Source organism: Callithrix jacchus, chromosome 7, assembly GCF_049354715.1.
Source record: "Callithrix jacchus isolate 240 chromosome 7, calJac240_pri, whole genome shotgun sequence".
Classification (NCBI taxonomy): domain Eukaryota; kingdom Metazoa; phylum Chordata; class Mammalia; order Primates; family Cebidae; genus Callithrix; species Callithrix jacchus.
Window position 1 is genome coordinate 126,097,602 of NC_133508.1, and position 23,195 is coordinate 126,120,796.

A 23,195-nucleotide genomic window follows, 5' to 3' on the forward strand; every position below is an offset into this window, starting at 1 on the left:
ACTATTTACATGGCATTTTCACTGTGTAAGTAATCCAGAGATTATTTAAAGAATATGGGAGGATGTGCATAGGTTATAGGCAAATATGACATCATTATATATCAGAGACTAGAGCATCAGCAAATTTTGGTATTTAAGGGAGGTCCTGGAACCAGTCCTCCACAGACACTGAGGGATGGAGTGAGTGTATATTTACCCATTAGAAACAACCCATCAACAGAAAAATGTGTGCAATGGAATATTCTTCAGTAAACAAACTACTGATAAATGCAATAACATACATACATTTCAAAACTTTTTGAAATTTTTTTGAAATTATTTCAAGCCAAAAATGTCAGTCACAAAAAAAGTTCATACTGCATGATTTCATTCATATGAGGCTGAAGAAAAGGCAAAATAATCTGAGAACAGAAATCAGTTCAGTGGCTATGACTGGGTTGGAGTGATTGGCAAGTGACATAAAATGACTTTTTTTTTTTGTTTGGAGACGGGGTCTCACTCTTTTTCCTAGGCTGGAATGCAGTGGCAGGATATCGGCTCACTGCAGTCTCTGCCTCCCAGGTTCAAGCAATTCTCCTGCCTCAGCCTCCTAAGTAGCTGAGTTAACAGGCACACGCCACCACATCCAGCTAATTTTTGTATTTTTAGTAGTGACAGGGTTTCACCATGTTGGCCAGGCTGGTCTTGAATTCCTGACCTTGTGATCCAGAACCACCTGGGCCTCCCAAAGTGCTGAGATTACAGTTGTGAGCCACTGCGCCTGGCCAAAATGACTTCTAAGGTGAAGGAAATGGTCTCTGTATTAAGCTGTGGGTTACACCAGTACACGCACTGTCAAAATTCAAACTGTGTATTTTACTGCATGCAATTACAGCTCAATAAATTAAAAACTCATTCCCAGCTGGGCGTGATGGCTCACGCCTGTTATCCCAGCACTTTGGAGGCCAAGGCGGGTAGATCAACTGTGGTTGGGTGTTCGAGATCAGCCTGACCTACATGGAGAAACCCTGCCTCTACTAAAAATATAAAAATTAGCTGGGTGTGGTGGTGCATGCCTGTAATCCCAGCTATTCGGGAGACTACGGCAGGAGAATCCCTTGAATCCAGGAGGCGGAGATTGCAGTGAGCCGAGATCACGCCACTGCACTCCAGCCTGGGCAACAAGAGCGAAATTCCATCTCAAAAAAAAAAAAACCTCATTCCCACCAATATACTACTGATTTTGAATTAAATGATACCAAACCTACATATTATTTTGGGAATGATAAAACAATTCTTATCTTCTTTAACCAGGGAATACTCTTTCCTCAAGGTCTTCTTTTAGATTTCGAAGTAATATGTATGCCATGCTTAAAACGACCTACATTTTTTCTCATGTTAAAAACCTCATTTTCTAACTACTAATTGCTATATTTTATACGCTTACATTCAGCCACTTTTAATAACTATTAATTTTTTTATTTGACTACTCTAGATATAGAACCACATCAGTGGCAAAAAACATATTCCATTTCCAGTGCTTAACTTTCATTTCTATTTTATATCTAAAGCACTAGTCAAAACTTTCAAAACAATGCTCTTGATTTTAAACTGAAGCATTTCAACATTATGCATACAACTGAAAGTCTTAACAGCATTCTACTCTTAGGTACCTTAAATAGGAGTAAGAGTTGAGTTTATTAAATGTCTGTCTTCTTACTAGACCACTGTGTTTCTTACATACTGCCCTTTTTTTTTTTTTTTTTTTTTTTTTTTTTTTGAGATGGAGTCTCACTCAGTCACCCAGGCCTCAATCACACAGGCTGGAATGCAATGGTGCGATTTCGGCTCACTGCAACCTCCCAGGTTCAAGTGATTCTCCTGCCTTGGCCTCCTGAGTAGCTGGGATTATAGGCATGTGCCACCACACTCAGCTGATTTTTTGTATTTTTAGTAGATACGGGGTTCCCATATGTTGACCAGGCTGCTCTTGAACTTCTGGGCTTCATGTGATTTGCCTGCCTTGGCCTCCCGAAGTGCTAGGATTACAGTTGTGAGCCACCATGCCCGGCCCATACTGGCTTCTTATGTTGTAAAAAGGTAACCACAGTTGTTTGAGAGTTACTATTCTGTAATCCTTATGTGTTAGGATAAATCAAGTTATCCTGGAATAACAATTTCAAAAGCTCAGTGTCTTAAAATGAAGACACTTATTTCTTATTCACATTACATGTCTACAAAAGGATAACAGGAAACTTCTTACACCATCCTTATTCAAGGTGACAAAATATCACCTGAGATATCGTCAGTTACCATGGATAGGGAAATGGAATGTGGGAAATTAGACACAGACCTAATGGCTTCTGACCGAAAGTGACACTAACATTTCCACTCACACGCCACTGGCCAAAGCCAGTCAAGTGGTCATGTTTCACTTCAAAGGGGAGAAACACAATCACACTATATACCCTAAAGGAGAACCACAAATGCTAAGAGTCATTAGTGCCGTTTCAAGTGACAATTAGCAAAGGTAATTCGGTACTGTATTTTTGGAGATTTATGTATAAATCCAAATAAAAGGTTGTTCTTATTTTTTTGAGTTGGAGTTTCACTCTTGCTCCCCAATCTGGAGTGCAATGGCATAATCTCAGCTCATGGCAACCTCCACCTCTGGGTTCAAGTGATTCTCCTAACTCAGCCTCCTGAGTAGCTGTGATTACAGGCGTCTGCCACCAAGTCCAGCTAATTTTTTGTATTTTTAGTAGAGACAGGGTTTCACCATGTTGGCCAGGCTGGTCTCGAACTTCTGACTTCAGGTGATCTACCCGCTTGAGCCTCCCAAAGTGCTGGGATCACAGGTGTGAGACACTGTGTCTGGCACAGAAGATTGTTCTATGACTTCCTTTTTGTACCAAATGACAAACTGAGGAATTAAAGATAATTTCATTGTATTTCAGCATTTGTCACAGAGAAGTAATCTGTCAATATGATTTTAGGTCCTTTGAAAGTAATCTTTTTAGGCCAGGTGTGGTGGTGGCTTGCATCTGTAATCCCAACACTTTGGGAGGCTGAGGCGGGCGGATCACCTGAGGTCAAAAGTTCGAGACCAGCCTGGCCAACATGGTGGGACCCCGTTTCTACTAAAAATACAAAATTAGCCAGGCATGGTGGTGCATGCCTGTAAACCCAGCTACTCGGGAGGCTGAGGCAGGAGAATCACTTGAACCTGAGAGGTAGAGGATGCAGTGAGCCAAGATCATGCCATTGTACTCCAGCCTGGACAACAAGAGCAAAACTCTGTCTAAAAAAAAAAAAAAAAAAAAAAAAAAGAAAGTAACCTTTTTACTGGTTGGTTACAAGTCTCTATTAATATAATTTTTAAAATATTAAAAGGATGCAATCCCCAGCAGTGTGCACAATTCTTGATTTGTAGCCCTGAGCATTTCTGCTAGGAATGCAAAGTTTTCTTCTATTTTATCTTTAATACTTCACCTTATTCACTTGGACTTCAAGTAGTACCACAATCGATATCTTGCCTTACTAACTTAATGAATATCTTGTCTTCTTACACACTGTGTGTCTCACATTTGTTCTCTGCTTTACTGCTTCAGTTTTTTAGTGTTAAGTCTGCTTATTACTGCTTAAAAACCAGTTTTACTGTCTGTCTCCTTATGCTTGTCTCCTTCTTTCTGACATTTAATAGAAATATTCCATAATGGATGCTTTAGTTCATTGATCACATAAATCAAATTGAGGTTTCTGTAACTTTCTCTGAGTAAACTACGTTAGGAGCACAAGTTTCTGCTAAGTCCATAGGATCCCTGTTTTTTTTTTTATTATAGTTTATATCCATATGCCTCATGTTGATTTTTAAGCTTATTCATCCTATAATAAAGAATTGTCAATTGAAGTCCAGAAAATCTTCCGTCTCTTCCACCAGTACTCTCCGTCTTTCTGGGCATCAACACAATCCCTAGCATACTAATAGTTGACCCAAACAAGATAAATTTCCCACAGCACTCCAGAAGTTTTTAAGGATGGATATACAGGCAGGGTTGCTATAATTAAAGAAAAACTAGTAGCAACTTAAACAAGATAAAAGTTTCTCATGTTAACAGTCCACACTTAATAGTCCTAGGCTAGTATGACCCAAGCTCCTTCTATCTTTTTGATAAGCCATCCTTATTATGGCTTGTATTTTGTAGCATGGGACATCTGTTGGTAATTTCCTTTACCATGTTTGCATTCTAGTCATTGGGAAGGAGAAAAAATTAAGGATACAGTTTTTCTTAGGGCAGGATCCAGAGCTGTACACATCTCTTCTAATACTTACAAACCCACTGATAAGAACTCAACCACATGGCATACCTAGCTACAAGGGAAACTGGGAAATATGGTCTAGATAAGCAGCCACATGCTCACGTAAAACTCAGGGACTCTTACTAACGGAAGAATAGGAAAATGGATTTTGACAAATAACCAGCAGTCTCAGCTATAAGGAGGAACAGGATGGGGGAGAGGAGAAGTAAGAATGTCCAGAAAAATCAAGGTACTCTGCCTTATATTCCGAAGGAAACCACATACAAAGACAAATTAAACAGACACTTACCCTCTTTACCATGCAAGCAATTGCAAATCCAACCAAAGGTATTTCATAATACAAAAACGTGAAAGGCAGAAGGGCTCAGCGTGCAGGGGAAATTGCAACACAACAAAAACAGCCAGGAAGCAAATACTGAGGAGGGTCTCATTTTCTAGCCTGATCTAGACTCTTGAATGCTTGAATGTTTTTGCTTCCTATTTTTTATTGTAATTTAATAAAGCAATTTTAAATTCCTTTATTTAAATGCTGTTTTGTTTTTTGGAGGTGGGGTTTTGATCTGTCATCTAGGCTACAGTGCAGCGGCACAATCATAGCTCACTGCAGCCTCAAACTGCTGGGCTCAAGCCATTCTCCTACTACGTGGGGGGCTCAATCCAGGACTACAGGCTTGCACGACCACACAGCTAATTTTTTTTTTTTTTTTTTTTTTTTTTAAAGAGACAGGGTCTCACTACATCGCCTATTCTGATCTTGAACTCCTGGCCTCAAGTTGTCAGGATTACAGCACAAGCTACAGCCCCCGGTTCCTCATAAAGGATTTTTTTTAAAAAGGGAACATGAAGAGAAATTTCCCAGAATTTCAATTTTTTCTGCTGCATCCCAGAAACTAATCACTCTGGTATACAACCTATAGTAGAGAATTCAGAAGTATCAGAACAATATCCCCAAATTACTTGTCTTCATAGGCTAGAGTTAACACTCATTTCGTTTAAAACTATGAATGTTGTCAAATGTGCTGGTAAGTCAAAATTCAAGAATCTGAACGTATTATTAAAGATGGACTAAACTCTAAGAACCCAATATTTTTATATTTAAAGTAAAAAAAAAAAAAATCCAAGGTACTTTGGAAAACTGTTTAAGTCAACATGCTGTAAACAGTAAGCCTAATTTTGACAATGAAATACATCATTAGCTTCCACACTTTCTTGGTCATTTAATCCTTTCTACCATTCTTTCTCATGACATTTCAAATAATCCTAATTTTTGGTCTAGGGTCACTATACACTCTTATAGAAATCTTGCATTAGACAATTTTGAATAGAACTCTAACCAAAAGATACTTTACAGAGAAATAATATTCACAATATAGCAAGTCTCTAAATTGCCAGTCTCTAAATCACAGTTTATGTTGCCAAAAATTGAGCAGGAATCCAAAATGAATTACCTCCTAGAAACAAAGCATACCAGAGTTTATTTCCCAGACCAGCCCATAACAGCCTACGTTGCCCCTGATGTTCAGATCCTAAAAAAACTGTTCAAGGTGACAGTTTAATTACTATTTGGAAAATAGAGAGGAAAACACATAAGTTCCATCCCTGGATATCTTATTACATCTCAATTTTCCTCAAACACACGTAGGTCGATAGCAGCAGCATCTCAGTTGAAGAGCTGATGTACTTGTTGAAGGCATATCATAAATTTGGTCATTCACATATTGCTACTGTTTAGACCTCTATCCTATGGCGTAAGGTTTCTTGTTCCCTCTACTTGGAATAATTTTCTCTCCATAAATCCTTACTCATTCTTGAAAACTGTGCTTCACTTTAAATTCAACAGTACTATCTTCAGGAAGTCACCGTACTTGGAAGAGCTGTAATATAGCTTTACCACAGGATGCTGTATTAAGTTACCCTACTCTCTTTCACACTTCATCCAAAGAGTTGCTCCAGAGTTTGCTTATAGCATCTCATCTTTCTATCACTCTCAGTAACCAACCAGCACAGCGCTTAACAGAGACATATGGTAGAAAAGGTTTTTAAGCCCCACAAACCTGGACTTATGTGGCTCTGTCACTTATATGATGGGAATCTTGAGCTAATTATCTAAGCACTCTGAGTTTCAGTTTCTTCTTCTGTAAAATGGAAACAAAGGAGTTCAAAGAGTAGTCTGCTACTCAAGTAGTTAATGAGTAATTTTCTAATGCTTAAGAGAAAGTTGCACCCAAATTAAAAGCTGTAAATTAGCATGAGGCAAGAAGGCTGTGTCTAAAGGCCTACAAGGGATGGCGAAGAAATAATTTGCAAGTGAATACAAATATGCTTACTTTAAAAATATAAGTTAGCCATATTAACTAAACCTGATTTTTCCCTTTAGGAAACATTGTTAATGCTAACCAAATGATGGTAACCCAGTAATCCTTAAAATACTATAACTGGAGCATTAAATATACCAGAACTACAGCAATCACTCAAACATATGTTGCAACTGACATGCTATGAAGTGTGGCATCTCAGACTTAGAATCACCCTCTTTTTCTATAAGGTTAAAAAAAAAGCGGGGGAGGCCAAATGCAGTGGCTCATGCCTGTAATTCTAGCACTCTGGAGAGTCTGAGGCAGGAGGATTGCTTGAGCCCAGGAGTTTGAGACAAGCCTGGGCAACACAGGGAGACGCCATCTCTACATATTTATTTACATCTCTAAAATATTAATAATTTTTTTAAAAAATTAGCTGGGCATGGTGGTATGAGCTTGTGGTCCCACTTACTTGGGAAACTGAGGCAGGATACCTGAGCCTGGGAGGTCAAGGCTGCAGTGAGCCTTAACTTACTCCAGCCTGGGCAACAGAGCAAGACCCTGTCTCAAAAAAAAAAAAAACAAAAACCCTTCTATCTCCACAATACATATCAGTGAAATCTCATACTAAAAATGCACTGTTTATTTTATACATTATTTCATTTGACTCACAATTTTGAGATGTATGTTATCTGTCTTTTTTGGAGAAAAAAAAATTTATTTTACAGACAAATTAAGGTTGAAGAAATTATGTAATTAGTAAAGCCAATACTAATAACTAGTAAGGAAAGTATTAATTAGTAAAGCCAACCCTCAATTCTAGAGCCAGTGACTTCTAGCTACACTAGGAGCAATGGAGCCACACAATTATAAAATATATGTCCCACAGGAGTTTGCAGTCTAGGTGTGAAGACATGGAAAATATGAATAAAAAAATCTTAAAGTACAAAAAACTCAATATGGTAAATTGTAAAGAAAATAGCACAAATTTGGGTTCCTTAATATGTTACCAATGTATGACCTACATTAGACTTTCTGGGAATGGAACCTGGAATCTTTTTAAGCACACTCCCCAGCTGACTCTTAATGCACATTTATACATTCTTATTTCAGATTCACTGGTATAAACAATATCCAGAATGAGTTTAGTATGAGGGAGAGGTCAAAATGAACTCACTTCTCTCTTTCGAATATACCTAAACTATTTTCCAGTATTTTCCTTATATTACTTTTATATACAATCAAAGAATTTAAATTGTACACAAAAAAGTGACTTTAACTAGAAATGATACTACTAGTTTCAAACAACTCATTGTGAAATCCTAATTTATATAAGTCATGATATACCAATTTTATGTTTTAGCAGCTATTATAGCATGTTCCTAGTCTAACACTTTACTGATTGATTATTAAAAAATCAATTTATGGGCAACGTACAAGGTCAAATTTATCAACAAACTGATTATCTAAATATAATAATACTGCCACCTAGTGTTCAACTTTTAAAACGACACAATTGTACTATTGGAACTTGGGGGGAAAAACCCACAAAAGTTCTATTACAATAGCCGGACGTGGTGGCTCATGCCTACAATTCCAGCACTCTGGGAGGTTGAAACAGACAGATTACTTGAGGTCAGGGGTTTGAGAACAGCCTGGCCAACATGGCAAAACCCTATCACTACCAAAAATACAAAAATTAGCTAGGCATGGTGGTGGTCACTGTAAACCCACTACTCAGAAGGCTAAGCAGCAGGAGAATCGCTGGAAACTGGGAGGAGGCACAGGTTGTAGAGAGCCAAGATAGCGCCACTGCATTCCAGCCTGGGCAACAAAGCGAGACTCCAGTTTCAAACAAAAAAATTGGCCCAGGTTGGGTGTGGACATTTTTGGGAGGCCAAGGCAGTTGTACTGCTTAAGGCCAGAAGCTCAAGACCAGCGTGGGCAACATGGCTAAACTGCGTTTCTACAAAAAAATAACAAAACTTAGGTGTGGTGATGTGTGCCTGTAGTCCCAGCTACTCAGGAGGCTAAGGTGAGGGAATCACTTGAACCTGGGACATGGAGGTTGCAGTGTGCCAAGATGACGCCACTGCACTCCAGTCTGGGCAACAGAGTGAGACCTTGTCTCTAAAATAAAAAAATAAAAACTGGCCCTGTTTCAGAGTCACTACCAATATATTAAGGATCTCTGCAAATCGTAACACTTCATATGTTTCAAATAAAAGTCTTGTAATTCAAATAAAAGAGAACCAATTAAAAACTATCACATGTTGAATAAGATTAGAAAGAGCATTAACTATAGCTATAAAAATTGGAAACAAGTTGTAGGTGAGACTAAATATTACACAGATATTTAAATACTGGAGGAAAATATTACCAAAAGACAGTAAAAGTGTGACAATTCGTATTTTCCAAAGATGGCAACATTATATCCCATCCGCATGTTCTTCTGCAATATGAACTTGTCAGCCTATTTCTCCATTTCCTTTGACTTAGGTGAGTCCTTTCATAGATATGACGAATAGAATACCAAAGTGATCAATCCTGTGCCAGTTCTAGGCATAACCCTTACCTACCTACCCATGTCTAGCTTCCACTTTGTCAGAACACTTGCTCTTGAGGTATTTCTCTTAGAAATCAACTACCATGCAGTATAAAATATGACTACTGTGAGACAACTATGGAGAAGCCCTGGAGGATGACAGATTCGTGTGGGGAGGTCAGGAAGCACAGAGGAACCAGAAATGCAAGTGAAGAAGTTATCACAGAAGTAAATCCTACAGGTCCAGCCAAAGCCAACTGCCCAGGTAAGTCCTTCCCAAATTACTGACTCATAAAATCATGAGCAGAAGAAATTGGTTTTTGTAAGCCACTACGTTTTGAGGTAGTTTGTAATGTAACTGAAAATGAAACAAAAATTGGTTCCTGAAGTATTATGCTGCCTCAAGAAAAATAAAAAACACATACCCCTTGTTTTGAGATTGGTGGTGGGTGGGCCTCAAGAAGATTGGGGTGACTGAGTGACAATGAGATAAACATTATTAGAGGCAGGAGAAGAGGCAAAAGATATAAACTTGTAAGATAAATATGCTTTTGGTATTAGAAATTCTTTCATTAAAAAGGGGGATAGTGGCCAGGTGAGGTGGCTCACGCCTGTTATCCCAGCACTTTGGGAGGCCAAGGTGGGCAGATCACCTGAGGTTAGAAGTTTGATGGCAGCCCAGCCAACATGGTTAAACACCATGTCTACTAAAAATACAAAAAATTAGCCAGGTGTGGTGGCACATGCCTGTAGTTCCAGCTACTCAGGACACTGAGGCACAAGAATTGCTTGAGCCCGGGAGTCAGAGGTTGCAGTGAGCCGAGATTGCACCACTGTACTCCAGCCTGGGCAACAAAGACTCCATGTCAACCAAAAAAAAAAAAAAGGTGACAGCAGTGATAGTAATGGGCACTCTTAGTTGCTAACTCAGGTGAGAGGGATGACATATGGCTCTGAATATGAAAGATGGGCCGTATCTATGCTTGAGTTTGCTACTAAGAGGAATTAGTGATACTGGCCTGTCCTAATTGTCAAGCACAAATTAAACATTAATTGAACATAGGACTGTCTGGCCGGGTGCAGTGGCTCACCCCTGTAATCCCAGCACTTTGGGAGGTCAAGGCAAGTGGATCACCTGAGGTCAGGAGTCTGAGACCAGCTTGGTCAACATGGTGAAACCTCGTCTCTACTAAAAATACAAAAACTTAGCTGGGTGTGGTGGCATATGCCTATAAATCCCAGATACTCGGGATGCTGAAGCAGGAAAATCACTTGAACCCAGGAGGTGGAAGCTACAGTGAGCCAAGATCATGCCACTGCACTCCAGCCTGGGCAACAGAAGCAAGACTCTGTCTCAAGAACAAAAAGCGAAAAAAAAAAAAAAAAGAGGGGGAGACTGTCCAAAAACAACTCTGAAATGCTTATTGAATTAATATGGTTTAATCTACAAAGTTTCAGACAATGTAAAAAATTTTATGTCAAGTATAATCAAATCATGTACATCAAGATCATTTATTAGGAAACACATGTCTGGATTAAAATTCCCCCGAAAAACAGTATTTTTAAATTAAAAAAAGTCACAAGTGTTATTCCTTAGTGGGTTGTATAATATTTGCCCAGCTTGATTTCTTCCTGCTTTTTTTTTTTTTTTTGAGACGGAGTTTCGCTCTTGTTACCCAGGCTAGAGTGCAATGGCGCGATCTCGGCTCACCGCAACCTCCGCCTCCTGGGTTCAGGCAATTCTCCTGCCTCAGCCTTCTGAGTAGCTGGGATTACAGGCACACGCCACCATGCCCAGCTAATTTTTTTTGTAATTTTAGTAGAGACGGGGTTTCACCATGTTGACCAGGATGGTCTAGTTCTGTTGACCTCGTGATCCACCTGCCTCAGCCTCCCAAAGTGCTGGGATTATAGGCTTGAGCCACCGTGCCCAGCCCTCTTCCTGCTTTTCTTAGTGTAAGAGGTAAAGGCTGAACTGAGCTGGCAATAAAGAGCAGATGCCTTTAAACCAGTGAGCTGATGCAAATTCAATTACATATACAGTCACATGTTGCATAACATTTTGGCTTAAAATGGACCACACACACGATGGTGGTCCCTTAAGATTATAATACTGTCTTTTTATTGTACCTTTGTATTTTACAACCCACTAAGAGATAACATTTTTGACTTTTTTTATTTAAAATACGGTTTTTCGTGAGAATTTGAACATGATGTTTAAAACACCACATACTATTGTATCTTTTCTATGTTTAGATATTAAACACTGGAGGCACTGCCTCTAGAGAGAGCTGAACACATTCACATATATGGCAGAATCTATGCACCCTCACAGAATCTGTATGACAACTCACAGAACATGGGATGAAAGCTTACTAGTAGCTTTCTCCCACTTTTCATAGGTAAACTGGGTAAGTTAATGCACCTGAGTACCTGTAGTAAAGTGGGGCCTGGCACAGTGGCTCACATCTGTTATCCCAGTACTTTGAGAGGCTGAGGTGGGGAGTATCTCTTTGAAGCTATGAGTTCGAGACCAGCCTGGCCAACATGGGGAAACCCCATCTTTACTAAAATAACAAAATTTAACTGGGCGTGGTGGTACACAGCTTTAATCCTAGCTACTTGAGTGGCTGAGGCATGAGAATCACTTGAACCTGGGAGGTGAAAGTTGCAGTGAGCCAAGATTATGCCACTGCACTCCAGCCTGGGCAACAGAGTAAGATGCTGTCTCAAAAAAATACCATAGTAGTAAGTGAAGGTACAATTGGTCAGACATGCCCTACGAAGCCTACGTTGAACAGGATGTTAAAAACAACACATACTAGAATATAAGTTTGGCCAGAAGCTCCAAAAGCCAGAATAAATACCAGGCATGCATATTTTTTTAAAGATACATACTAACCTCTGAGTTAAAACTGCCTACAGTATTCAGTACAATAACATTGTACAGGTTTGTAGCCTAGAAGCAATAGGCCATACTATGTAGCCTAGGTGTGCTGTATACCATACCATCTAGGTTTTGTTAAGTACCATCTATGATGTTCGTATGATGAAATCACCTAATCGAGTGACACATGATTAGAATGCAATCTCAATTTACTATTGATACATATTGACACTATTTACAATAATATATACAAGTGTATATGTCATATATTAATTTATACTCATGCAGTATCATGTTCAATTAAGGTTTTTCCAACTTAATTTGCTTGATGATAGTCTCAGCAAAACAGAACTTTGCTACTAGATTCTTCTACACCTGCCCCTGTTTGGTAATGGAATGGATTCTTCACTTATAGAACATATCACACATTTAACCACAAACATCTGTGAATGAGCCTACCATCCATTTAAAAATAAGTGTTGGTTATATTTTAAGTCAGAAGAATTAGTATCAAAAAGAAATAATGTCATTTATTAGAGAAAGTTTTATTGGATATTTAAAATTTTTCAGACTTCAAGATTTAACATGGTGTTTGATACTGGTAAGTCAATAAAAGCAAACAAAATTAACTTCCTTTGGTTTGATACAGCAGCAAAGTATAAGCAAAAATTAGAAATTCCAAGCACAAGAAAGCACACAATCCTTGTGAATTCTATCTTCCTTTTTTGATTGATTAATCTCACTTAACTGTCTTGCTGGTTAAAGTGGAAGTGAGGCTGGTGGGACTGCTGAAAATAGAATATTTTTGCATTATTTAAAAATAGGGCGGGGTGCGGTGGCTCATGCCTGTCATACCAGCACTCTGGGAGGCCGAGGCAGGCAGATCACGAGGTCAGGAGATGGAGACCATCCTGGCTAACATGGTGAAACCCATCTCTACTAAAAATACAAAAAATTACCCAGGTGTGGTGGCATGTACCTGTAATCCCAGCTATTCAGGAGGCTAAGGCAGGAGAACTGCTTGAACCCAGGAGGCAGAGGTTGCATGAGCCGAGATCATGCCACTACACTCCAGCCTGGGCTACAGAGTGAGACTCCGTCTCCCAAAAAAAAAAAAAAGCAAGGTGCCATGGCTCATGCCTGTAAACTCAGAACTTTGGAAAGTTGAGGCAGGTGGATAACTAGAGCCCAGGAGTTTAAAACTAGCCTGGACAACATGGTGAAACCCTGTCTCTACTAAAAACACAAAAATTAGTTGGGCATGGTAGTGCATGCCTGTAATCCCAGATACTCAGTAGGCTGAGGCACAAGAATCGCTTGAATAAGAGGCTGCAGTGAGTCAAGATCATGCCACTGCACTCCAGCCTGGGACAGAGCAAGACTCTCACTCCAAAAAAAAAAAAAGGCTACAGAGGGTAGGAGAACTAAGAAGCTGAAATTATATTGAATCTTATGTCTGTCTCACTCGTACACATTATCAGTTAACAGTTTGATCTTAACATTGTGGAAGAATTAGAAGGCTCTTATTTAACTAAAGGGTTAGCAAACATTTTCTGTAAAGAGTGACATAGCAAATATTTTAGGCTTTGTGAGTCAAGAGGTAAAATTAAGGATATTAAGTAGGTACTTATATAAAAGAAGAAAAATCCACTGTTTATCATTGAAATGTAAAATATAATAATTAGGTTATTTACTGTAATACATGTCTATCAATGAGAAGGTTAAAATTCTCTTTTTTGGGGATAACATTTGACTTAACTGGAGTTCAAAGTTAATGTTCCCTATCATCAAAATGAATGACAAATGTTCACATGTCAATGTGTTAACAAGATTTTATGTATTCCACTTTCTTTTCACATAAATAAGTACTGCCAAATACTGATATTAGTCCATGAGCATATAATTTTAATTGAGAATATTTATTGCTTGGAAGGCATTTATAGAACTGTATTACATTCTTTTCCTGATAACTGCCTTTTACCATAATATTGTTACATTGCAGATTATTCACTACCAATTGAAGGTTAGATGCAAGCCCCTTAACTGTACGGTGAAAACAAATTTTGAAATATAAAAATTTCCTTTGCATTTGCATCAGGTCTGAAAAACACTGCTGAAAATATAGCTTGAGCCTGAAAAATATATCTGGCTGCAAATCTATGTGGTAATGAATATCCTATCTTAACTTCTGACAGCACTGGAAGTATATAAAGTATATAAAAGCGATTTGACACTACTTATGATTCAAATGTTAACTAGTTAAATTGACTTTACTGCAGTTTATGTTTCACAGAAAAGAAGTATTTTGCCTTGTAACTCTAAGATGAATTCATTAAGAAATATCAGAAGTTTGCAGCAAAAGCTAATTTTCAAAACCATCCAGTATTCGACAGTAGTAGCTGAAGGCAGGACTGATTCAGAAAAATCTTACTCTTGGCCCCTAAGTTCAGAAAATATCACAACAAAACTTTGCTCCTGCTAAGTCACCAAATTAGTGTTTCATAAGGCAAGTCACCCTGACAATATTTTGTTAGATATATTCAGCTTCTATTTCTTATTATTTTTGAGATGGAGTCTTGCTCTGTCAACCAGGCTGAAGTGCAATGGCGTGATCTCAGCTCACTCCACCTCCCAGGTTCAAACAATTCTCCTGCTTCGGCCTCCATGTAGCTGGGATTACAAGTGCTCGTTACCACGCCCAGCTAATTTTTGTATTTTTAGTAGAGACAGGGTTTTGCCATGTTGGTCAGTCTGGTCTTGAACTCCTGACCTTAGGTTATCCACCTGCCTCGGTCCCTCAAAGTGCTGGGATTACAGACGTAAGCCACCGCGCCTGGCCTCAGCTTCTATTTCTAACAAAAAATGTCACAGAACTGGCCAAGCATGATAGCTCACACCTATAATCCCAGCATTTTGGAAGTCCAAGGCAAGAGGATCACTTGAGACCAGACGAGCCTGGGCAACACTATCTATACCAAAAAAAAATCAGCCAGGGTCCTTGCTTGAGCACAGGAGTTGAGGCTGCAGTGAGCCATGATCACTCCACTGTACTCCAGCATGAGAAACAGAATGAGACTCTGTCTCAAAAGAAAAAAAAAGTCACAGAACCAATATTGATAGTTACGTCCACAAGAGTGAATGAAGTTAACCGTCCACAATGACTGGTTCCTTAACACCAGTAAAATTAAAGTCTTCTTTAACAAAGTACTGCTGATGAATAATGTAATAAATAGGATTTTTAAGCACCTTCCATTTTCACAATCTGGGCAAATCTGTCCCACTAAGTCTTCTGCTCCACAAACATTTTTATCCTTATCAGTTATAACATATCTTGGCAGATTCTACTTCAGGTTATACTGAATTTGCACTTTTGCAACTGCTTTGAAACTATTTTCTCCTATAGCTGCTCCATGTAGACAACCCATTGAAGCTAGTTCTTCTGTCAAACTCAGCACTGACTTCTCGAATAAACAACTGGAAAGTACCAATACATCAGTCTAATCATCAAGAGCCAAAGAAAAATACCTAAGATCATTTGCCTTGACTTGGAATTGACTACTGAAGTTGCTCCACTATCCTCAACTCTTCGAGCAACTGTTCTTGCTGAGATGCTAACAGTCTTTAATAAATAATTTTTCTCTGCACACATTTCTTCAACTGTTGCAATCAAATATGAATTAATCATTGCTAAATGGCTTTCCTTGCTTGACCAAGAAATAAGCCACTTAGAAACTTACTTTAGTTGCGGCCTAATTTTCATTATTTTTCTGAAAAAACTCTGTTAAGATATTCTGTTTTACATTTTTTCTGACTGTTTTCCTGATTTAGAAATACTGTGATGAGTGCTCAGTATGGTAATGTCCATGCTTACTGTGTACTCTTTTAACACAGCTATAACATCATTGTGTAATAAACACAATGTTTTGCCATTTAATTCGTAACAAAATAATCCATACTCCACCATGCCTTAAAAGCTGACATTCAAAGTTAATTTTTCTTGTTTTGATGTGCTGGATGTGTAATGGTAATAAAAACAAATAAATAAAACAGTGCAGTATGGCAACATGTGGCGATCAACATGCTGCTGAGTTATTAACTGCATCACTGCAATTAATATGCTGAGCAGCAGAACAAAATGATGAGAGCAGCACAGGTGGCTTCTGTTGCAACTACTATACTCTGTTGTAATGTGAAAAGAACCATATACACTATGTAAACAAGTGAGTGTTGCTATATTCCAATAAAACTTTATAGATACCAGGCCAGGCATGGTGGGCTCACACCTGTAATCCCAGCACTTTGGGAGGCCGAGGCGAGTGGATCACCTGAGGTCAGGAGTTCAAGACCAGCCTGGCCAACATGCTGAAACCCTGTCTCTACTAAAGATACAAAAAGTTAGCCAGGTGTGGTGGTGGGCACCTGTAATCCCAGCTACTTGGGAGGCTGAGGCAGGAGAATCACTTGAACCTGGAAAGCAGCGAGATTGCAGTGAGCCAAGACTGTGCCACTGCACTCCAGCCTGGGCAATGAGAGTGAAACTCTGAATCAAAAAATACAAAACAAAACAAAAACAACTCTATACATACTGAAATTTGTATTTTCACATTTCCCAATATGTTATTATTTTTCAACCATTTAAAAGTGTGAAAGTCATAATCAGCACATAGTCAGCACATAGGCCATCTAAAGACAGATGGCGGGTTTAATCTGAGGTCATACTTTGATGACCTCAGATTAAAATTTTATTATTATGAAAGGCAACAGAAGCTAGAAATCTGCCTCCCATGCAGACAACGGAGCCAGACTTCTAGACTATCTAAACGTCAGTTTCCTGATCTGTAAAACGAAGATAATATTAGTACTCACTTCACAGGTTTGTTGTGAGGATAAATTGAGTGAATATGTAAATCATTTAGAATAATGCCTAGTATACAGTAAATGTATTAGCTATTAATATTCCTTACTCAGCAGAATACAGTTGCAAGTGATTCTGGACTCCTATTAGCAACTCTATACTTTAAAACTCCCACTGCAGGTCTGAGGCAAGCAGCCTTCTTGCATGAACATTACAGAGAGCCTCCAAGTAAGACAATATGCCACTACTAATGATTCTGTTCTACTGCCCACAATCCTTCTAGAATTTTCATTCTTAAGTAATCCAAACCACTAAATATTACCCCTATTCTCAGATGCTGCAACTCACCACAAGAATAGTTTTTGAACAGACCATCTCTATTCTAAGGTTCTGCTGCATATCTACATTATTGAGCAAGCAGAAACAAAGGTGAAATTTTAAGTGTTATTTTTGGCAATAATTTTATATTAGACATTCATCAATAGATGATTTCATATAAAAGTTATAATAAATCTGTTTTGTTGTTGACTAAAAGCCTTTGGGTGAAACTCAAAAATCGTGTTTATCTAGTTCCCAAAGTATAAAAAAGCCACAAAAGTTTGATTACATTTATTCATTATTTAATATGCATGAGTGTCAGCCCATCTCCCCAGTCTTCTACCAAATATTTCAGACTAAGGACTTAGGAAATTACTGGGGCCTTTTCATTTCTTCAAGATTAGCTCCCACCCCATATTATACATTTGGATATACAATAAAATATATCGCCGAATAATTTTACTTGTTTCAAACAGTTTCCTAACTTTTTTTAAAAATAAATTATTTGTCAGGGAAGAAAGTCAAAATGTGTTCATCAGATGACAGTTTGGAAAACTACGCAAAATTGAAGTACCCTAAACAGTTTTTTTTTGAGGTGGTGTCTCACTCTTGTCACCCATGCTGGAGGGCAATGGCGTGATTTTGACTCACTGCAACCTCCACCTCCCGGGTTCAAGTGATTCTCCTGCCTCAGCCTCCCGAGTAGTTGGGATTACTGGCACCCACCACCATGCCCAGCTAATTTTTGTATCTTTAGTAGAGACAGGGTTTCACCATGTTGGTCAGGCTGGTCTCGAACTCCTGACCTCAGGTGATTTGCCCGGCTCGGCCTTTCAAAGTGCTGGAATTACAGGCGTGAGCCACCATGTCCGGTCTCCTAAACAGTATTTAAATTAAAATCATAACAACTACTCACCTACAACCAAGCCGCATTCAGGACAGATCATATCACCAGCTCTGTAGTCCTCCACTAAAATTGCATCTGGATGGTTTGGACATGTGACTCTTGGAAGAGCATCCAAACTGAAAGAAAAGAGTTGTATTTTCACATCTTTCCAACCAACATACATCAAATTAATCTCCTGGCACAGGGGATGGGGGAGACAAAAATTTTGAGTACTTCTCCATACATAGGATTATAATACATGTAAGCTATATTTTCAAAGTAAACATCCCAGTTAGGTTACTTTAAATTCTAGCTAGTAATCGGCAAGTAGATTCCATTGGAATTTTTATTTTACAGGGAAGGCTTTCAAAACATAAATAGAAAATAATTGTTTCTTCTCTTAATAAAAAGGCCACTAAGATTTTTAAACATGTTGATTAATGTAGTAATGACTAGCTACCATGATAACCTGCAGAATTTACATTACCATCCAGTTTGTGCTCTTTGCCACTTATTTCTCTAGTCAGAGTACAACTTCTCTCTGTATTTTTCTACTTGTTAACGGCCTTAGTAACAGATTTAAATAGTACATTGAACATACAATGAGTATATAAATGAAGGATGATAGATGTTGCTCTGGTGAACTTAAGACTTGATGATTTCCTTTAGTCCAGAATTGAGTATTTTGTCATTCAAGAAATTGTTTCAAAAGGTACTTGTTAATTTATCTGTGATATTAATAATTAGCTCAATTTATCTCATTTTGAACAAAGCAGTTTGCAGAAGACACATTCATCTTAAATGATCTGACAGAATCAGTTGTAAAAGCAACAAACATTTGATCATTATTTCAGGGGATATGACCTCACAATCATAAATGCTTGGTATCACTGCAAATGAGGCCCTTTAAAAATCATTTGAAGAGGCCAGGCACAGTGGCTCATGCCTGTAATCCCAGCACTTTGGGAGGCTGAGGTGGGCAGATCACAAGGTCAAGAGATCAAGACCATCCTGGTCAACATGGTGAAACCCTGTATCTACTAAAAATAAAAAAATTAGCTGGGCGTGGTGGTGCACACCTGTAATCCCAGCTACTCAGGAGGCTGAGGCAGGAGAACTGCTTGAACCCAGGAGGCAGAGATTGTGGTGAGCTGAGGTTGCACCATTGCACTCCAGCCTGGGCAACAAGCGAAACTCTGTTTCAAAAAAAAAAAAAAAAAATCATTTGAAATAATACAATAAATGGTTAAGTTATGGATGGACATCAGATAAATCTAAAAGACAAAATCAACTGTTCTTATAGTATGTAAATAGTATTTGTGGTTTGGGCTAAAGTTTCTTATGCTAGCAAATACAATTCAGAATGTTAACTCTCAACTTAGAATGTGATATCTATGGGAAAACTGATAAAATGATCCATATTCTTCCCCAAACTTTTCTAGTCAGCTTAACCAGAATAGGTCTTGAATCTTCTCATGGGAAAACGAGGTGAGTATTACTTCGTGTTTGTGCTTATTCCATAAATTCCTGTTAGGAAGGTATTTTAATAAATTGTGACAAATAAAATTAAAGTTGATATAAATTATGAAAAACTATGTTGAAATAAAGGAAAATGTTAGCAGAGTTAACAGTAATTACAAATTAGTAAAAGAGGAAGCCATGTGAAACACAGTACCTAAGAACTGATAGAATTATCTCTGCACTATTAAAAAGTAGAGAGAAAACTCTGTAGTTTGTGTTAACAATATAGAATCATCTCAAAGATAAGAACAGTAAAGTAGAAAACCTATACAAAACTGAAAAAGTGTGAATTAGCTATACACAATAACATGGATGAACCTCAACATGCTGACAGGTACTAGAGAGCAGAATAAAATGCCATTTATGCCAACTTTAAAGCAGCCAAAACAAATTTATGGTGTTAGAAATCAGGATGTGGTTTTCTCTAAGGAGGAGGAATGACTGAGGAGAGAGACTTTGCTAGTGTCTTAGCTAGTGCTAGCAGTATCTGATTTCCTTACCCGAGTACTAGCTTTATATATGTGCTCACTTTGTAACTGAGCTGCCCACTTTTAAAATCTGTGCCCTAACATCATTAAAAAAAAAAAAAAAAAAAAGGTAAAAGCAAGGTAGTGAAGAGAGTTTAAATTAGGACACTTTTCGGGAGAAGAGCAGTTAGAACTATTTGTGTTTGTTTTTTAAAGCTTAAGTACTAGGAAAACACCAAGAAACTAGTAACTATGATCAGGGGAGACTTAGATGGCTGGGAGCCAAGAAACGAGGGAGACTACTTTTCATGATTTTAGTCTTTCGTGCTTTTGCTTTTGGACGATTTGTATGTTTTACCTATCAAAATAAAAGTATGCTAAATTAGTAAACTTTTAATCCAATTACCCACAATACAAAAGAGGAACCATACAAATCAGGTGGTGGACATAGTAACAGAGAATAGGGAAGGAATAGAGAAACCACCACCACTGACATTAAAATAAGACTACTAAAGTACCAGATAATCCCCAACTCCATTTATAGCTATCATTTATTGGGGATGCACTATATGACGGGTGTTATACATTACTGTCAATCTCCATAACAATCCTGCAAGAAAGGCACTATTTTCCATTTTAAAGATTTTGCTCAGAGAATGATTTGCCGAAGTCATAGTAAGTGGTGGAGCTTACATTTGAATGCACATTTGTACTCTTTGGTGAGGACACCAGCCAGTTTCATAGTCTAGTCAGTAGATCTTCCCGAGGGAAAAACATGCAAAAGGCAGAAATACAACATTTAGGCTAGGCACGGTGTCTCATGCCTGTTATTGCAGCACTTTGGTAGCCCAAGGCCAGAGGACTGCTTGAGCCCAGGAGTTCGAGACCAGCCTGGGCAGCCTAATGAGGCCTTGTCTCTACAAAAATAAAAATTAATAAAATTTTAAAATAAAAAGATGAGCCAGGCACGGTGGTGTGCGCCTATAGTCCCAGCTACTCAGGAGGTTGAGGTGGGAGGATCACTTGAACTGGGGCGGTCACCGCTCCAGTGAGCCATGATTGTACCACTTGCATTTCAGTCCAGGCGAAAGAGCAAGAGACTCCTCCAAAAAATGAAAAGAAAAATACATTTAACACTTTGTTGTCACTGGTAGAAAAACTGGAACTGCAATGACACAAATTGCAGATATCTAGAAAAAATTTCAGACTTAAAAAAAAAAGCCACGATAGAACTTAAGTCGTATTTGAGTGATTTGGGGAAGCTAAAGTTTTCCATTTACCTACAAGGAGGCCTTACCTGACAGAACACCACCCAGATAGAATGAGTATCCAATCAAAGAATCAAAATCAGCAAAGTGTGTCACTGGCTTTAAGGGTTCTCTATCCGAACAGTACATTAGCTAAAGCTGCCTCCCACCCCAAACTCTTTTTTTCTAACCACACACAAAAAAAATATTGGCAGTTACCAGAAAAGGTTTAATTATTCTGTGAAAATGGCTTTCACTATGAAATTAACCAATTCCACAGACGACGGCAGGGTCAGAAAAACAGTGCCAGAGTTCCGGAAGCTGTAGAACTCATTTGATACTTTCAATACAACATTAGTTAATCAGAGGCCAAGTGTGGATAACAGGAAACAGGTATCTTAGACTCTACACTCTAACACTACCCTTGGAAAAGCCAACATTGGCATGACTCAGTTTACACTTATGCAAAAATACTAATATCTACCTCATAGTGGTAATAAGAAATATAATTAGGGTCTGAAAGCATTTTTCAGGTCACAAGATTAAAGGCTGTTTCTGAAGATACTACATGCATTTCCTGTAGATATGAGTACATTGCATTCTTAACTATATACTACAGAACGACCTCCCAGTACGTATAACTAATTTTCTTAGACAAGATTTTCTTCAGAAGTACACAGGCAACGACATTTGTAAACAAACCCTTTAGCAAGCAACTAATCAACTCTCGATGGCTCTAGCTTCCACTTCCCAGGCCTGCTGCGATGGTAACCTGGTTCCATCCGGCTTACCAATGCTGACGTTCCCAACTTCCTAGCTGTCAGACCGATAAGGGTCTAGAACTGTTTCCCGTCCCTTTGAAAAGGAGAAAATTGTGGACCCCTGATTGTTTGGGTCGTAGATGAAAAAACAAGCGTAGGGGGAGAAAAAGAGAAAAGCAGATCGAAATACTCGGAAAAGACACGAGGGCAAGGGCTGGGGACACAGAAGCCCACCAGGACCCACAAAGGGTGGTGCCTACAGAAGACACAGGACGCCGGGGCAATAACGTCGATAGCTGGGTAACCCCTGCGACACCCCGACAGTCCTGCTGTCTGGAAGTGCCTTTGTCCCGGCCGGTCCGCCAGTCCCGCCGCTTCTCTCCCATATCCTTAGGCGCTCAGCCCGATGAGGCTGCCCGGAGACCGCCTAAAAGCCCGAGGCACCGCCCCTTAGTTCGCCGGGCTCGGACAAACACACTAACCGGCTGGTAGACGCCATCTTCACTGCCACTGCGGTGCCCGGAACAAGCCAAAACAGAACCACCGAAAACAGGAAGCGAATGTGGCGGAAAGACGCGCAGAGATGAATCTTTATAGACAACCCACGCAGTCGTAACAGGGCGGGGCTACGGGTCGGGAGAAGGGCCAAGAACAGTCAGAGTCCTATACATCACGTGCTTCACGATTTCTTACGTTCTTATTCTGTTTCTGTAGTTTGCTATGTTGCTAAGAGAGTCAAGGTAAGAAAAGTCTCATGGGAACCCTGCAAAGGGGCTACAACAGAGCTACTCTCAATCTGACAGAGTTAAAACCCTGTCAGAAGAAAACCCTGGCTTCATAGTGATGCCAAAGCCTGCATCCCTAAAAGTCTAACCACCCGTTCCTCTCCCACTTTCTCACCGCTACCACCCACCCCGCGTCATGCGCTCCCATTTGAGCCAGTTCTCTCTCTCTCTCTCTCTTTTTTTTTTTTTAGGCGCCGTTTTAGCTGGCTATTGGAGCTCTAGAGCCAGTTCCTACGTGCCCCAAGGGTGATTCTTTCTAAGGAATTTGGAATAAAAAAAGAATTCACTTAGGTCATCCAGAACAGGTGTCTGTTCAGGCTCTGTCAT

At 39.0% G+C, this 23,195-nt stretch overlaps 1 protein-coding gene across 6 annotated transcripts in view; it reads right to left on the bottom strand.

The window, feature by feature from the left end:
* The window catches only part of GTF2B (general transcription factor IIB), a 37,545-nt gene extending 14,895 nt beyond the window's left edge, over window positions 1-22,650 (bottom strand). Inside the window, exons 1-3 of one of the 6 annotated variants that reach the window (XM_078332372.1) lie at window positions 22,344-22,650; window positions 20,769-20,833; window positions 18,118-18,224 (exon numbers count right to left, since the gene is read on the bottom strand). In XM_078332372.1, coding sequence (XP_078188498.1) covers window positions 18,118-18,224; window positions 20,769-20,782 — 121 coding nt within the window. In that variant the 5' untranslated portion in view covers window positions 20,783-20,833; window positions 22,344-22,650. Of the gene's footprint in view, window positions 1-18,117; window positions 18,225-20,768 lie in introns of all 6 variants that reach the window. The other 5 variants (XM_078332371.1, XM_002751045.8, XM_035252061.3 and 2 more) reach the window with 5 other exon arrangements.
* Window positions 22,651-23,195: the final 545 nt, after the last annotated feature.